The 18,203-nt window shown below is 50.1% G+C and overlaps 1 protein-coding gene across 4 annotated transcripts; it reads left to right on the top strand.

Moving 5' to 3' along the window:
- Positions 1-5,270: 5,270 nt before the first annotated feature.
- Positions 5,271-9,797, top strand: ERAL1 (Era like 12S mitochondrial rRNA chaperone 1). Of its 4 annotated transcripts, none has more exons than XM_086360024.1 (10): positions 5,271-5,414; positions 6,984-7,111; positions 7,230-7,307; positions 7,721-7,767; positions 7,929-7,990; positions 8,162-8,274; positions 8,362-8,610; positions 8,738-8,887; positions 8,997-9,077; positions 9,187-9,797. In XM_086360024.1, exons 2-10 carry the CDS (start codon positions 7,019-7,021, stop codon positions 9,304-9,306), a joined length of 993 nt encoding a protein of 330 aa, XP_086216150.1. In that variant the 5' UTR covers positions 5,271-5,414; positions 6,984-7,018; the 3' UTR covers positions 9,307-9,797. The 4 variants fall into 4 exon arrangements, with proteins under 4 accessions (XP_086216150.1, XP_086216149.1, XP_086216148.1 ...); XM_086360023.1 differs by having other exon boundaries at positions 9,184-9,797; XM_086360022.1 differs by having other exon boundaries at positions 5,271-5,572.
- The last annotated feature ends 8,406 nt before the right edge of the window (positions 9,798-18,203 follow it).

The raw sequence follows: 18,203 nt of genomic DNA, 5'->3' as shown, positions 1-18,203 counted from the left end.
GCGCAACCTGGAGCGCCGGGGCCCTCTCGGGCCGTCCGCGCCTGCGCAACCCACACCGGGGGCGTCTGCCTCAGTGCCTGATGCCCTGGACCCCTGGGTCTCAGGTGGACATGGCCGCTGGCTTCGAGGACTTAGCTTAGAGGCTCTGGTGGCTGCCCCAGGGTCTCAGGCTTCTGGAAGGTAGCGTGGGTTACTAAACGCGGTGCCCATAGGGGCCGTAGACTTAATCGTACTTCCAGGATTCTGGATCCCGCTTACACTTAAAGGATTGAATGCTCTGAGATGACCGCTGATAATAAGTTTAGGTTTCTTTCAAGAATACGATCACATCTAAAATGCATTGAGGGGTAACTGTGTAAGAGGTAACTTTGACATTCCTGAATACTCAAGTGCTCAGAAGCCCTGGGGATTTTGTCAGGGAGATGACTACACCTCTAATGCACAGGGACACGGCTAAGTTCAGTCTGTTTATCAAGCACATACAGTTTATGGGATGAAAACCCTCCGGGCATCTCATATGTGCCATCAAGGGGCTTATCAGGTTAATAGTTCCCTACTTTCCAACTCTTATTGTGGAGTCTGACTCTTGCAAATTGGTAAAAACTAGGCCTTTAGCCCAAGGAAAACCAGCTATCAGCCCCTAGACCACCACCTAGACCCTTGCCTTAGCATAACCCAACAAGAGACTAGGCTCAATTCAGTCCCAGGAATTCAACAATGCAAACTTTTTTTTGGGGGGGGTGGTGTGCATATCTCATGGCTTGTGGGATCTTACTTCCCCAACCAGGGATGGCACCAGGATCCTGGGCAGTGAAAGTGGGGAGTCCTAACCACTGGGAATCCAGGGAATTCCCCTCAACAATACAAACTTGAAAGCTGCAGCCAATGCACTGCAGTCAGAGGGAAGAGGAGATACAGGACTAAACTCTTCTTATCACCATGACTCTTCCTTCCTCCTCTAGCCCTGTCTCCTCTCTACAATTCAGAGTCTGGAGGGACAGAGACCAAGAGTTATTATTTGCAAAAGTATTATCCTTTGGAATGAGAGCACATTTGGCACCAGAGGGGAATTGCAGAGTCAGAAAGGAAGAAGAATCAATATCGACACTATGTCCTGATGAATGGATGACTAAAAAGAAAGCCATAGCTTACCCTGAAACTTCGGGAACTGTGCCTTAACTCCCCCACCACATGCAGTCCCAGGGAAGGCTTGCTGCAATCTGTATGGAGATGACATATCTTCTTATATTTGAACTGTAAGGATCTCTGGAACCATTTCCCTATTTAAATTTCTTACCCAGGGCAGAATTGTGATTTGTTTTTTGTCTGCCAAGCATTCACTCACTATATCTCATGATAATCATTCAAAGAATCACCCCTACTCCATTTTCAGACCATGTGGATGAGCACATAAGCTCAATCCCAAGTCATTCAGCTCATAACATTCCTTAAGTTTGAATGGTTGTTTCATGGATGGGCATGTAACCCAGTCAGAGTCAAAAATGCACAGAGTTCCTTCTGGGAAAGTCTGTTTCCCTTTCCCACTAACACTGGATATAAGAAGATGTATAATAATATCTGATACTGTTCCAACTGTGTTGACACCAGCAAGGGAGCACCAATCCAAAGAAAGATATAATTTATTCACTCACTGAACAATGTGCCAGACACTGTTCTAGGTGCAGGAGACACAGTAGTGACATATATATATATATATATATATATATATATATATACACACATACACACACACAAATTATACATATTCTTTGTCCTCATAGAACTTATAGTCTAGTAGAGGACATATAATAGGAGCAGGCACACAGCATTTACAATGTGCCTAGCACTGTTCTGAGTAAACACTTTACACATATGTGTGTGTGTGAAAGTTGCTCAGTTGTGTCTGACTCTTTGCAACCCCGTGTACTGTATAGCCCGTCAGGCTCCTCTGTCCATGGAATTCTTCAGGCAAGAATATTGGAGTGGGTAGCCATTCCCTCCTCCAGGAGATCTTCCTGACCTAGGGATCAAACTCTGGTGGTTTGCATTGCAGACAGGCAGATTCTTTACCATCTGAGGCACCAGAAAAGCCCACTTTACACATATAAGTACTCTTAATTGTAACAACCCTCTTTTATAACAGTAATCATTATGTCTGTTTTATAGATGAAGAAACTGCAGTAAAGAGAAGTTACTTGCCCTGGGCCACACAGTGAATAATGGGGCTGAGAACCAGAGCCAAGCTGTCTGGCTCAGTTATCTGTGTGCTCAATCAGTGTATTGTTAACTGCTTTGTCATAGGAGGATAAAGGATCCTATAAGAAAATGTAACCTATCATGGAAGGAACAGCCTATGGAAAGACCTGGAAGCGAGAGAGAATACCATGCAATTGGGGGACTAAAAAAAATACAGTCGAACTCAAAAAGAAGAGTAAAAGAGATGAGACTGGAAAAGTAAGCTGGAGCCACATTAACTGGTTTATACTTTTTCATGAAGGCACTGAAGCAAGGAAGTTACTTGGTTAGATTGGGGCCATCAGGAGATAGGTAAGACCCTGAAGAGCCCTGAGCAGTCTCATAGCATTCCAGACACTGCATCAGAATCATTGCAGGAGTGGTAAATGCTGTGAAGAAAAGCCTGTCTGAGAAAGTGACATTTTAGCTGAAACCTGAATGGGAAGCAGAAGCCAAATCTAAAACATAGGAGGCAGGAACAGCAGGTATAAAGGCCCTGAGGCAGAAATGAGCTTGGTATAATCAAGAGATGGAAAGAAAGCTAGTTTGCCTGATGCCTTGGGAGTAGAAGTAAGCGGAGCTAGATGCATGCAAGGATTTGGATTTATCTAGCTGTAATTGGAGTCCCTTAGAAGGTTTTAAGCTCCATCTCCTTCAAATTCTATCTCCTTAGATCTCTGGAATCCATCTGCTTCTCTCCACCATCTTCACTGCACTATTTTAGTGAGAAGGATAAAATGACACCTATTAGAAAACGACTTGATGGGTCAGGGAAGGTGGTTGTTTGTTTTTTTTTAACTCATTTCCCCTAATTTTTTATGTTATTCCTGAGATTCTTCCCGTGTTATCTGTTGCCATCACTGTGACACTTAGTATGTGTTCCTTGGGTGATTTTACATTTACGTAGCTAAGTTCTTCAACTACTGTTTAACCTGAAATTCCCCTTCATTTTAATTGCAGTTGAAATGGTATTTCATACCATTTCATGAAACACTATTTCTATTTTTCTGATTGTTGGCTATCTCGTATTTAGTAGCATCTTGTTTTTTGGACACCCATATGCCCAAAGAACATCCGGAATATCATGTTCCAAAAAGTCCATTTCTTCTACAAACAGAGAAGGCAACCTGAAAGCTGGAGCCTGACACCATTTGCAAATCATCAGTGCATTTGGCTGCCCAAGGCTCTGTCATTCTGTGTCACTTAGAGCTTATCGAACACTCAGCCTTCATTCCCACAACAGCAGTCTGGCCAGTTGGTTCTTACCATCCTCCAACAATTCTCCCATCTCTGTCCTATATCATAAATTTCTTCCTCTTTACTAGGTCGCTACCATAAGCAAACAAAAACCTCCCATCTTTAAAAAAAAAAAGTAAATCCTCTCTTAACTCCACCCCTCTTTCCCTCTCTTCTATTACCACTCTCTCTTGCTCTGCTCCTCTGGGAAGTTTCCCCTGTGGTAAATCCCTTCAGTTGTGTCTGACTCTGCGACCCCATGGACTGTAGCCTGCCAGGCTCCTCTGTTCATGGGATTCTCCAGGCAAGAATACTGGGGTAAGTTACCATGTCCTCTGCCTGGGGATCTTCCTGACCCAGGGATTGAACCCAAATCTCCTATTTCTTCTGCATTGGCAGGCAAGTTCTTTACTACTAGCACCATCTGGGAAGGTCCTGCTGCTGCTGCTGCTAAGTCGCTGTCCGGCTACCCTCAATTCCTCTCCCCTCACTCTCTCTTGGAGAAGGCAATGGCACCCGACTCCAGTACTCTTGCCTGGAAAATCCCATGGAGGGAGGAGCCTGGCGGTCTGTAGTCCATGGGGTCGCTAAGAGTCGGACACGACTGAGCTACTTCACTTTCACTTTCGTGCATTGGAGAAGGAAATGGCAACCCACTCCAGTATTCTTGCCTGGAGAATCCCAGGGAAGGGAGAGCCTGGTGGGCTGCGGTCTATGGGGTCGCGCAGAGTCGGACACGACTGAAGCGACTTAGCAGCAGCAGCAGCATTCTCTCTCTTAAATCCACTCGGTTTAGGCTTTCACGCAAACCATCCCACTGAAACCGACCCTGTCAGGTCACAGGTCGGGTATCTCTCTATCTCTCTTTCTCCCTTTCTCTCTCTCTCTCTCATACACACACACACTCACACACGAAGCTCCCTGGATACAAGTCCCGTGCTGGAGATTTTTGTCCGTTTTGTTCTTTGTTGTATCCTCAACACCTCCAATCCTCGCGACATTTCTCTCTCAATTCCAAAAGTCTGACTGAGGCGTCAAAGGATGAAGAGAGGGCTTAGGGCCACAAATCAGCCAAGGTATATCAGGATCCTAGGCAGCTAAAATAATCCCGGAGATCATAGGTGACTAAGCAGCTTCTTCTCCTTTTCCAGACCCTCTGGTTTTTCTCCAAAAAGGATGGCCTCAGAGAGGAGGTAGTAGCCGAAGTTTATAGGAGGGAAATCCGGGTTTGCTGCTTATCGGGACCACAGACCCACAGACCACTCCTTACAGGAGGCTCCCGTACAGCTAAGGCACAGATTGCCAGAGGCCGCTGCGGACGCTAGGCCAAACCAGAGGGCCACTGGGTGGGGGTCATGCAAGCCTCAGGCTGGAGAGGACTAAAAAGAACCTCAGCGGGAGCGGTACAAGGTCCCACGCCTCCGGATCATTACTTCTACGCTGCGCGAGTTTCTCCTGCTTACAGAAGTCGGAAGCTAAGAGAAAGATTTTGCCGCTCGGCCTCGTGGGAGATGTAGTCTTTCATGAGGAAGGGCTAGACAGGCCTTTTACAAAACTTTGGCAGGAGAAGAATAAAACACGATGCGTATCGGAGTCCAAAACGATTGTGATGCTCACACCAACTCTGAATACACTTTTCCCCCTTTTCTTAGCCTCGGGCCATCTCCAGAGAGGATCCAACCCCAGCCCACCTCCAACGTCCCATGCTCCTCCGCTCTGTTTGGGCCGATCTAGCTCTCTCCCGCTCGCTCGCTTCTCCGCCGCGCTGTCCAATCGTAGGTGCGTTCCCAGCAGTTCCCGGAGTGCCTTGCGTCTGCCATGGCTGCCTCCAGCTGGCGCGGGGCTGTGCTCCTTCGAACCGTGTCGGGGCTCTGGCAGGCAGGTCCTGATGCTGCGAGGGAATGGATGACCCGGCTCCCCTCTCTCTTGGGTTTTCAGCAGAGGTGCGTTTCCTGTGTAGCGGGCCCGGCCTTCTCTGGTCCCCGCCTGGCTTCGGCTTCACGCCCTAACGGCCAGAACTCAGCCCTGGATTGCTTCCTCGGACTCTCTCAGCCAGACAACTCGTTGCCTTTTCGCGTCCCCGCCGTGTCCGTGCACAGAGGTAAAGAATGCAGATAAATTTGTCCGCGACTGTCACGGCTTTAGCACTGCAAGTCCCGTGTTAAGGAAACCCCTCAGTCTCTGGGGCTATCATCTTTGGCTCTATATTGTAGAAGACGATCTTGAGGACCCGAGAGATAGAGGCGAGCAGTGAAGGATCTCACAGGAAAGAAATACTAGGTTCTAAGAGTTTTCGAGGTAGAAGGAACCGATCTATTCCCAACCAGCGACGCCCACAAAGAGCAGGAAATTAAAGGGCCACAGGATGGCAGAGTTGTGGCTCTCTCTCCCAACGTGGGGCGCAAACTCGACCCCAAAATGCCCCATCTACTTACCAAGACACGGAGTTACAGTTGGTCCTTGAACAACTGGGGGCAGAGATATTAAAAATGCTGAACCCGCGCAATCGAAAGTCCTTGTATAACGTATTATTGGCCCTCCATAATTGCAGTTCCTTACATACCCACAATTCCAGATCCAAGGATTCAACCAAGTACAGAAACCAACATTTAATGGGGGGATGGGGAGGGCGGAATCCTGTGTGTAAGTGGACCAGCCCAGTTCAAACCCATGTTGTTTAATGGTCAACTATGAATAGCACTCTCTTTTCTTCAAGTAGCATAGACTAGAGGCTGAACACAAAAACTGGTCATTGCGATGCAGTGTCATAGGAGCGAATACTGAAAGACTTGGAGAGCCTTCATAGTACCCTTCGTAGGGTGAGACAGCTGAGGGAATTTCTGGCTTTATCTGGTATAGTGATACTTTAACACATGTGCATACATTTACTGGGCACACAATATGATTCCACAAGGTTATTGAGTGCAAGGCGTTGTACTGAGATGTTTTACACAACTGTCAGTTGTCAAAAGAAGGTTATACAGTAACTGAGTACCATTGATACCATTTGTTTTACATATGACAAAACGAGAAAATTTGATAAAGGCATATAAACAAACTAATGGGCAAACAAAATCTCAAAGCCAGGTCTCGACTTCAACCTGGTGCACTAATCTCTTATCCATACTCTTTTTGTGGACAGGTAGGGCTATGTACCGGAGAAGGCAATGGCACCCCACTCCAGTACTCTTGCCTGGAAAATCCCATGGACAGAGGAGCCTGGTAGGCTGCAGTCCATAGAGTCGAGAGGAGTTGGACACGACTGAGCGACTTCACTTTCAGTGTTCACTTTCATGCACTGAAGAAGGAAATGGCAACCCACTCCAATGTTCTTGCCTGGAAAATCCCAGGGATGGGGGAGCCTGGTGGGCTGCCGTCTCTGGGGTTGCACAGAGCCGGACACGACTGAAGCAACTTAGCAGCAGCAGCAGCAGCAACAGCAGCGGGGCTATGTACCTGACGGAGGATCCAGATTGCACTGCCTCTCACTCCCCTCCTGTCTCCTCATGCAGATGAGCAAGATCTCCTCTTGGTCCATCGCCCCGACATGCCTGAGAACCCCCGAGTCCTACGAGTGGTCCTCCTGGGTGCCCCAAATGCAGGAAAGTCTACACTCTCCAACCAGCTGCTGGGCCGAAAAGTATGTTGCATCCTTGACCCTTCCCTCTCCCCTTTTCATTTCTCACTTCTTACTGTGCCTTTGTGGATTGTTGCAGAGGGATCCAGGACCTCACTTGGGATTTCTTTCTTCCTGGCAGGTGTTCCCTGTCTCCAAGAAAGTGCACACCACTCGCAGTCAAGCTCTGGGGGTCATCACAGAGAAAGAGACCCAGGTGGTGGGTACTTGCAATGGATGTCCAGCAAACAGGACAGAGGGTGAAGCTAAGACAGTCTCCCTTAACGATTGGACCCTTCGAAAATGATGTTTAGATCCACTTTTCTTAGGGAAGGGGGTGCTCTTCCTTTAGACCTGGAGCAGTTCTCTCTCTTGCCTTACCCCTCTGGTGTCTAGTCACAGAGGTCTCATTGCCTCTTTACTGCTTCCTAATATTCCATATATTCACAGTTGTCCTCCTCCTCCTGGATCCTGTGTATTGACAGAAGTAAAACAGCTGGAGGATAAAAATCTAAAAGCTCAGCCAAGAAGTGGGGGCAGGCTCCTGACATCAAGGGTGGGTGGCTTTTCACTCCCCAGTCATAATCTTTCCTCCTGGGGTTGGGGACCTGGGCATCTCTTTCCTGATTTTAGATCCTACTTGACACACCTGGCCTCATCAGCCCTGCTAAACAGAAAAGGTAACAGCTGGGGGAACAGGGAGTCGTTGGGGGGAAAGGTGTTGAACAGAGAGTGGGGCGATTCCATCCTAGGGGCTGGAAAACCCCCTGTCACACCCCACCCCTCCTCAGGAATGCATCACTCACCAGACCTTCCTGACCTATGTGTGTCTGTCCCTTAGGCACCATCTGGAGCTCTCTTTGTTGGAAGATCCGTGGAAGAGCATGGAATCTGCTGACCTGGGTTAGGCTCAGGCTAGGAATCTGAGGCCCAGTTTTCATGGTCATGGCCTGTCATTCCTGGTAGTTTGGGGGGTTGGGGGTTGGCCAGATGCCATACCCTGGAAGTTTTTTCTGCGGGTGGGGGAAAGAGTGATCATAACCCTGTCCTCCTCCATACGCTGCCGACTGCCAGTTGTGGTACTTGTGGATGTCTCGGACAAGTGGACTCGGAACCAGCTCAGTCCCCAGGTGTTCCAGTGCTTGACCCAGTTCTCCCAAGTCCCCAGCATCCTTGTCATGAACAAGGTGAGCCCCACCTACCTGAGGAAGGGGTCTCCTTCGAGGAGACTGACGTTCACTGACCACAGTCTTCTGCCCATCGCCCACCCCCAGGTTGATTGCCTGAAGCAGAAGTCCGTTCTCCTAGAGCTCACAGCCGCCCTCACTGAAGGTGTAGTCAACGGCAAGAAGCTCAAAACAAAGCAGGCCTTGCGCTCACGGCCAGACACCCACTGCCCTAGCCCAGCAGCTCAGGGCCCAAACCCACAGCCTGTGAGAGACCCTCAGCAGATGGGCTGGCCCCACTTCCAGGAGATCTTCATGTTGTCAGCCCTAAGCCAGGAGGATGTAAAAACACTGAAGGTCAGTTAGCCTGGCTCTTGGTGTGCAGCAGGTGAAGACAAGCCTCAAGAGTTCCTCCTGGAAGTGAGAGTGAGAGGGAAGTCCTGCTTGGGACTGATACACTGACTTCTTCCCTCTCTGCCCATAGCAATACCTCCTGGCACAGGCCCGGCCAGGGCCCTGGGAGTTCCACAGTGAGGTCCTCACCAGCCAGACACCTGAGGAAATCTGTGCCAACATGATCCGAGAGAAGCTCTTGGAGTACCTGCCCGAGGAGGTGCCCTACAACGTACAGCAGGTGTGGGCACAGTGAGGGATCCGGGGGCTCCACCTGGAGCAGGGCAGCTAGGTCCCCAAGAGCAGGGCTAGGGGACCTGCCTGACCAGTCACGATGTCTCCTTGTGCAGAAAACGGTGGTCTGGGATGAAGGGCCAAGTGGGGAGCTGGTGATCGAGCAGAAGCTTCTGGTGTCCAAAGAATCTCACATGGTGAGCAGGGCTGGGCTTGGAGGAGGGACCAGGACTCTGTTAGGCAGAGGTTCTTCCCGACTGCCTGACAGCCAGCTAACGGCCCTCTTTTTGACCCCACCCTCAGAAGATCCTGATCGGTCCGAAGGGGTACCTAATCGCTCAGATCGCACAGGAGGTGGGCCGCGACCTCATGAACATCTTCCTCTGTGAAGTTCAGCTCCGCCTGTCTGTGAAACTCCTCAAGTGACCACCCTCCGCTGTCTTTTCCAAGACGTCCCCGCCCAAGCTGCTGGCGGGAGCCACTAACCAGAACTGCCTGCAGGGCCTGGGGCCAGGCATGGACACCAATAGGCTGACTGACTGCTGGCTGGCCTGGCCGAGTCTGCACCACATCTGCCGAGTCATGCCTTCCTGCTGGAGCCTTCCTCCTTCAACCTGCTTTAGCTGGGTTCCCAGGTGGTTCCTCTGCTTGGGGCTATAGCTACTTGGGTCTTAGAAGCTGGCCCTTTGGTGCAGAGCACTGCTTCCCACTGGCTTTGGGCCCAGAGTCTCTGAGTTGCCAGTTGTCAGCAAAGAGGAGACCTTTCCCCTCCGCACTCAGTTCGTCCACTTGGCAGTTGTGTAAGGACCCATGTGTCCTGAGTGAGATAGTGCCCCTCATCTACTCCTCATGTCCTTGATCCCTCCCACCCCACCCCATCTCCAATCTCAAATGCGAATAAAGTTCAAAGACAAACATTCTGGTTCTCATCTTTATTTCTTTAGAACAGGAAAGAGAAAACTCACTCATTCCCTCACCCCCACACCATGGTCTGAGCTGGAGCTTCCCTCCCTTTGGTAGTCTGCTCCAGGGATCCGAACAATCTTCTTGGCACATTTTCTGGGTGCAGCAAGAGAACCGTTACCATTACTAAACTCAGTAATGGTAACGGTTTCCTCGCCACCCCAAGTGCCCTGGCGGTCGGCAGGCTGTGATAGGCAGAGCAGTGAGCATGGTGGGCTTAACAGCAACCCCTGGCCTCCTCCGCTGGCTCCAGAGCTGGGAGCACCCGGACTAGTACATCATCTATACTGTAGTGTCTCATTGCAAACTTACAGTATATGATGATATCCCAGTCAGGGCCCTGCGGGAGGCGCAGGGAGCATGGCTCAGAGAACGAGGGGCAGAGAGAGACAAGCACTAGGGGCGGAGCAGGACAGGGCCAGGCTGGACACACACAGCCCCCCACTCCCTGGGAGACATCTTGACTCTCTGATCAAGGACATCCTGAAGGGGACTTATCCAAAGAGCCTTTCAGAGCTAGGGTCTGTTGAGAACTTAGGGACCCAACGCTGGTGTGAAACAAGCCAGAGATCACAATGAAGCAGAAGATTCCCTCTGATCAGACCCACAAGCAGATGGAGCCAGAGGAGGAACACTTACCTGGAGCTGAAACTGCAGACCAAGGAGGCCTTTAGAAGTAGGGAGGCCTGTCCCTGCCTCTCCATCCCAGCTGCCCCTTTTTAATGCACCCGCTGGCCCCTCCCCTTGGGTGGGGTACTTTTCCCGGGCTCTGGAAGGCTCTATCTCTTAACCCTTTCCTTGCTAGTCTCCTTGGACTGAGGACTATTGGCCCTTCTTCCCATTAGGCCCTTTGTCACATATTCTTTTATGGAACTTGTTAAGCTTAGGAGCCACCCTCCACTCTCATCCATGAAACTGGTCACCCATCTGCTGGGAGGAGAAAAAAAAACAACCTCACCCCAGCCATCCTTTAGGGCTTAATTACTGATCAGAGCCCTGGGAAGGTAGTGGTGGTGGGTTCCGGTGTTAGGAACATAAAGAATCCTCCTGCCAATGCAGAAGACTTAAGAGACATGGGTTGGGTTCGATCCCTGGATTGGGAAGATCCCCTGGAGAAGGGAATGGCAACCCACTTCAGTATTCTTGCCTGGAGAATTTCATGGACAGAGGAGCCTGGCGGGCTATAGTCCATGGGGTCACAAAGAATTGGACACAACTGAAGCAACTAAGCATGCATATTAGTTTGAATCTCTGTAAGGCAGGGAGAGTCCTGACAGCTGGATTTTGGGGCAAGCTCTGACCTAAATTCCGGTCCCCAGGCCCCTTCTATGTTTCTGCTGAGCCTAAGAAGGCCAGAGCCCTTGCCAACCTCTGCCATGGCAAGGTTCTGTAAGTGGAAGGGTCCTCTGCTGGGAGATGTGAGGGCAACTGAATCCCAAGCTCATGTGGGAGCCAGCCTAGGAATGGGTAGGGGCCTGTTCTTCAAAGCTCATGGCCCCTAGGGTGAGAGCCTGGCCGTATTGGTTCTCTGCCTCTGGGGAAGGTGAGTCTCTTGGAGTAGCAACTTCTCAAAGCTGGGCCTCTGTAACTTGGACTCCCATTCTGGGGAACACCTGGGCCTCTCTGCTTCCTCTCCTTCCTCCCTCGTAGACCATCTGGTATGTGTGCTGGGAGGCAGTTACACCCCTCTGCGGGGGCAGATGAGGCCAAGATGGGGAATGAGAGGGAGAGACTCAACCTTCTTTTGGTTTCTTGGAGATATTTTACCTCCTGTCACAGAACCTTGGCACATGCTCTTCCCTGTTTGGCACAATCTTCCCTCCTTTCTTGTCTCCTTAACTCCTGTTCTCTCTTTAGATCTTAAAGTGTTATCTCTGCAGGGAAGTCTTCCCTGGCTAAATTCCCCTGTTGTGGGCTCACCTATTTGTGTGGTTATTCATATTAAGCAAATTTTCACAAGGGCCTGCTTTATTCACTGATGTCTGTCTACCGCAACGAAAGTGAAAGTGTTAGTCGCTCCGGTCCTGTCTGACTCTTTACGACCCCGTGGACAGAGGACTCCACGGGCAGTCTGTAGCCCGCCAGGCTCCTCTGTCCATGGGATTCTCCAGGCAAGATTACTAGAGTGGGTTGCCATTCCCTCCTCAATGGATCTTCCCAACTCAGGGATCGAACCTGGGTCTCCCTCATTGCAAGAGGATTCTCTACTGTATGAGCCACCAGGGAAGCCCCTCTGCCACAGAGCAGTGACTAAATAACATGTCGAATGAGTGATGTCATGTGGGGGAGGGGAGAGACTTTGACCTGAGAAGGCAGACAGACAAAGCTGTGGCTGTCTCAGGCAAGTCATTTTCTTGGACAGTCCCCATTCCCTTTTGTAAAAGGGAATAATAGCAGTCCCCAGTTTGCAGAGTCCTGAAAGCTAAGTGATGAGCTGCTGGTCAAGCACTTAGCACTGTGCTCGTCCTGGCCCACAGGGGCTTTGTTGTTGTTTAGTGGCTAAGTTGTGTCCAACTCTTTTTGACCTCATGGACTGTAGCCCTCCAGGCTCCTCTGTCCATGAAATTCTCCAAGCAATACTGGAGTGGGTTGCCATTTCCTTCTCCTGGAGATCTTCCCAATCCAGGGATCAAACCCCAGTCTCCTGCATTGCAGCCGGATTCTTTACTGCAGAACCACCAGGGAAGCCTTTTAACAATTTCCACCTCATGCCCTGCTCCGAGGGGCTCACTGAAGACCCGTTATTGAACATCTGAAAACTCATCAAATACTCTTGAAAGCAGCTAGAGGCCATTGAGGACATCCAGGTTTAGAGATAACAGGCCTCAGGTGACAGCCCCGATTCCATTGTTCCAGCTCTGTGATTCTGGAGCCAGTGCTCCTCCCTTCATTTTCCCCATATGTGAGATGGGCGCTTTCCACACTGACCTCACGTGGCGGTTACAAGGATTAAGTGAGCACTCATGTCAAACTGTACATGGAACAACAGACTGGTTCTAAATTGGGAAAGGAGTATATCAAGGCTGTATGTTGTCAACCTGCTTATTTAACTTATATGCAGAGTACATCACGAGAAATGCCGGGCTGGATGAAGTACAAGCTTCAAGATTGCTAGGAGAAATATCAATAACCTCAGATATGCAGATGACACCACCCTTATGGCAGAAAGCAAAGAAGAACTAAAGAACCTCTTAATGAAAGTGAAAGAGGAGAGTGAAAAAGTTGGCTTAAAACTCAAAATTCAGAAAACTAAGATGGCATCTGGTCCCATCACTTCATGGCAAATAGATGGGGAAACAATGGAAACAGTGACAGACTATTTTTGGGGGCTCCCATATCACTGCAGATGGTGACTGCAGCCATGAAGTTAAAAGACTCTTGCTCCTTGGAAGAAAAGCTGTGACCAAACTAGACAACATATTAAAAAGCAGAGACATTACTTTCCCAACAGAAGTTCGTCTAGTCAAAGCTATGGTTTTTCCAGTAGTCATGGATGGATGTGAGAGTTGGACCATAAAGAAACCTGAACACAGAAGAATTGATGCTTTTGAACTGTGGTGTTATAGAAGACTCTTGAGATAAGTCTCTTGGATTGCAAGGAGATCCAACCAGTCCATCCTAAAGGAAATCAGTCCTGAATATTCACTGGAAGGACTGATGCTGACCCTGAAACTCCAATACTTTGGCCACCTGATGTGAAGAACTGACTCACTGGAAAAGACCCTGATGCTGGGAAAGATTGAAGGTGGGAGGAGAAAGGGATGACAGAGGATGAGATGGTTGGATGGCATCACCGACTCGATGGACATGAATCTGAGTAAGCTCCGGGAGTTGGTAATGGAAAGGGAAGTCTGCCGTGTTGCAGTCCATGGGGTTGCAAAGAGTCAGACATGACTGAGTGACTGAACTGAACATGTCAAACACCCAGATCGGAGCCCAGCACCCATGAGCCCCTGTCAACTTTCTTCCCTCCTTCCCCATTTCACTTGCTTGCTGTGGGACTGCAGGCTAAGTGCCACATTTTTTAACTTTGGCGGTCATATACATCTTACCAAGTTGCAAGATTTAAGTGAGAATGTGGGTGAGCAGCCTTCATAGACCCAGATGCTTTACCCAGTGAGGAGTTCCCCTTGTCTACTCCTGCCTTTTGGACCCTCACTTCCTGGTCCTGTGACCCTAAAGATAGTCCAGGTTCCCCTCCCAGAGTCAAATCTTCAGGCACTAGGGCCAAATTCAGGCCACTCACTGCCTAGGTTTCTACTTAGACCAAGGGCCAAGTCCAAGGGTGAGCTTGGACAGAACTCAAGGATCCTGGAGGTAGTGGAGAGAGATATCTCCACCAGCCAGAGACCTTGTGACTGTGGCCCTGAGCTGGGGTGGAGGGTGCTGCCATCAGGGTGTGGGCTGGTGGAGAGTTGGAGCCTGGGTGGGGTAGTTTGATTAGCAGACTCGGGGCTATCAGGGGTGGGGGCCTTTCTTCTTATCAGGAGCTTGCAGGGGCCACAGTAGAAGCTGAGGACACTTTGTTCTGAGGGCTGTCTCCTGGATGGCTACTTTTCCATCCCTCTGCCTCCATATAGCCTTGAGGGGAGTTAGAGTGGGGTCCTTCTCCCTTTCTGCAGGTCACAGAAACCCCTGGTGACCAGCATAGGGTTGGGGAATTCATTTCTGGTCCTTGGGCCAAGGCTTGTATGTTAACTGCTTTTGCTTCAGACTTCGAGCTTCAGGGCTCTCCTGAGCCCGAGGTGGGCTGGGACCTTCCAAAGTCTGGTTCCGATTCCCGCCACTGCAGCTTTTAACCTTTGACTGTTATTTTGGCCTTCTTTGGATGAAGTTCTGAAACTCAGCATATGCTGAGTGATGAAATTAAGGATAGTCAGATCTGAAAGAGTGCTTCAAAATCATGGGTTCAAGTCACTCTTTTCTACAGAAGAGGAAACTCAGGCCCAGAGGAGGGGCGGGTATCACCCAAAGCCTCAGGGTCCCCTCCACCTCACAGCATCAGGGGACCCAGAACACCATGAGAAATAGGCAGGCAGGAGTCAGTACCAAAGACACAGATGGCACACAGGTATGATGCCTACATAGACACATAACACACAGAGATACACAGCTTTTAAAAATGGACTCAGCTAGTAAAATTACTCTTAATTTCCTCTCGGTTGTTTTACTAAGTTTCATAAAATTGGCAATTTTGTACAAAGATATAAGAAGGCCAAAATATGTCATTCAATGTTTCACAGCACAGAGAGTTAGCATCAGAGCTCATCTTAGAACCAAGGACTTTGAGAAGTTCTGGGAAATTCTGGCTCTCCTGTATTGCTTTAGAAACAGGAGGCCCAAAGCAAGAGCCTGGTGTGGTTCTAGGAGTTTCACAGATGTGACAAGAAAAGCTAGAAAACTGAGCAAATCCTTATTTTCCGGGTTGGGCTTGTGATCTGGGGCTTTGTTGGACATTACTACCAGTGATTACCTTTTATTCCGGCTTGGTTTCATCTTGACCAGCCTGTGAAGCTTCTTCTGACCCTCCCTGAAGATTGCCCCTGTGTCCAGGCTTGGACCTGCTCTGTTTTCCTCATCACATTGTGAGAATTTATCTGATCCCTTATTTGTCCCATAACGACTCTACAAGTAGGCCCCTTGTCTGATTCTTCCCTGTGGCCCCAGCACCCTTCATGGGCCTTATCCTGAGAGGTGCTCAGAGAAACCCTGACACTGAAGAAATGCCCCGCAGACAACGAGCAGTGTGTGCTTATGTTCTCAACATGTTCCCTTACACACTGTAAGCCTGTTGGCCCCACGAGCAAGCACACAAGGTAAGCACGAACTCAGGTGTGGCGGGTCCTAGCAATGGCTTCCCTGGGGGCTTTGCCACATCCATCAGTCTCCAAAAGATGACTGCCTGCCAATGTTATAACAGAGAAACTGAAGCTCCAGGAGGAAACTCAGGGCCCTGGGTCACACAGTAGTCGGGAAAAGAGGCAGGACAGCAACCCCACTCTCCAAACTCTAGATCCCTGACTCCAGGCCCAAAGCTGCTATGAATGAGGTTGATTTCATGTGTGCATCTGTGGGGCCTTTCAGAGTCTCAGACGCAATGGAATCAGACCTGAGCTTTGCCACTTACCTACCAAGCACATGGCTTGCTTTGTCTCTCGGGATGAGCTTCAGCCTCCTCATCTCTAAACTGGGGCCGACCTTGGGAAGACTCAGTGAAAGAATGTGTGGGAAGCTCCCAACGAAGCCGGGATTCCCTCCTGGCTTCCGCTTCCTCAGATCCTCCCACCCATCCCACCCCTCGTTTAGCCTCTTCCACACCTGCTCTTGGTCATCTCCAACCCACCAACATTCCTCTCTCCTTTCTCTGACCTCCTATGGTTCATGAAGTGGGCCCTCGCATGGAGCTCACTGCCCTGGACTCACAGTCAGGGCAGAACCGCCGCTTGAACCAGAGCCTCAGCCTGTACGGTTCAGAGGTCGTGCCTGAGAGGTCTTAACTTTCCTTCCTGACCACTGGCCCAGCACTGATGCAGAGCCAGAGGGAAAAGCGTGGCATTGGATCCGTCAGAGCCCAGGCTCCACTGCAACCTACCAAGTGGGCCTGGGCCCCGCCCAACTCGTGGAAACTTGCTTTCCTTAGTAAAATGGGCTTAAAATGCCATCTTTTTCCTGACTGTAGTACAGGTGAAATGAGACATAGAGCTGAAAATTTGTAACCTAGAGCCTGACTCCTCCGTAACAGGAGATTAGCAAACGCCAGTCTCCTTCCCTTTACGCTTTGCGTGGCTTTTCCTGCTCGTCCTCCCCAGGAGGGCATGTTTAGCTGAGGCCTGCATGGTCACTCACATATCTGCCAGGTACGCATGGGAGCTCACACCTGCCCAGGCTCACATTGAGGCAGAAATAGAAACTTCCTAGCCCATGCCTCCCTAGCTCTGTTCATTAGCTCCCAGTTCTCTTGGTCAGTGGGAGGCCCCATGTCCAGACTCAGGCCATGCCCACTTCTGTCTCCTGGCACCGTCCTGAAGGTGGCTGTTAGGTGGGGAAGGATCTCCAGGGAGCCTGGGTGTTCCTTCCTGCTCAAATCCTTCCCGCCATCAGCCTGGCCCCTGCCTCCCTCCCTCCCTGCCAGGACAACCTCTCTACTTCACAGCTGCTGTGAAAGAGATAGGCAGCCTGGATTATCAGGCCGGAGGAGGCTCCCCATGGCAGCCCCCATCTCCACCCTGGCAAAGGTTCCAGGGCTTAACCCCCTCTGTGCTGGGCCCTCACCCCGACTGAGTCTGGTTCCAGGCTCTGGGGACGAGGCCTGGTTCTCCTCACTCTGGCAGGTGTGATGACTCACCCTTCCCCCGTCACTGCCCATTTCATGCCTCCAGCATCCTTCAAGCCTCCTTCAGCAAGACCCCTGCCTTTTCCCAGGGCCCTCTGGTCGTCTCCTCTGGCTAGCCACTGTCTCTGACACAAAGGCTAAACAGGCCCATCTCCTGGTTAGGGGCTGGTGCAGTTCACCCAGGCCTTCCTTTCCTGAATGTCAACAGGAAGTAGTGAAAAGAGAACAGGAGCCTCAGAGTCTGGGAGTCTGGCTTCCAGTTCTGGTTCTAGCTCAGACTCTGTGTGACCTCAGGCAAGTTTCTCCACGTCCATGCCCCTTGGTGATTTCATAAAACGGAGGGCAGTAGCTCTTTTCACAGGGTTGACTGAGGGATTACATGAGAAAGACACACATATCACTTTAGTAATCAGTTGGAAAACAAAATTAAAATCTGAAGAAAGAAAGAAATGCCTGCGAGAGGGCTTTATAAGCCAGCTACCAAGCAAAGGATACCAGCTCCTACACGTTAAGTGCTCACGAAGTGCCGTACTTGATGCGAACGTGAGCGCGATCATTCGGTCCTAATAACATCCCCACTACAGATGGCCCCAGGGCTTCCCAGGCGCCTCAATAGTAAAGAATCCATCTGCCAAGGCAGGAGATGGGAGAGTCACAGGAGATTCCTATTCCTGGGTCAAGAAGATCCCATGGAATAGGAAATGGCAACCCACAGTATTCTCGCCTGGAGAATCCCAAGAACAGAGGAGCCTGGCCGGGCTACAGTTCATGGGGTCACAAAGAGTCGGACATGGCTCAACATGTATGCACAACACATAGATGGCCTCGGGCTCAGTTTTTTTTTTTTTTTCCGGGCTCAGTTTTGAACCTCTTTACACCTATACTCGTTCCTTCGTTGAGTTCATCTTGTCTCATAGCTTTAAATATTGCCTACGTACTGAGCGACTCCCTAAGTCCTGTGTCCAAGCCAAGCCTCTCCCAGACACTAATGTGTAAACTGAATCTCCTGCTTGGCGAATTTCTCTAA

This window comes from Bos grunniens, chromosome 19, assembly GCF_055505025.1.
Source record: "Bos grunniens cultivar Pamir isolate PY7600 chromosome 19, Bosgru_T2T1.0, whole genome shotgun sequence".
NCBI classification, from domain to species: domain Eukaryota; kingdom Metazoa; phylum Chordata; class Mammalia; order Artiodactyla; family Bovidae; genus Bos; species Bos grunniens.
Note: the sequence above shows the minus strand (reverse complement) of the source record. Positions and strands in the feature narration are given on the sequence as shown.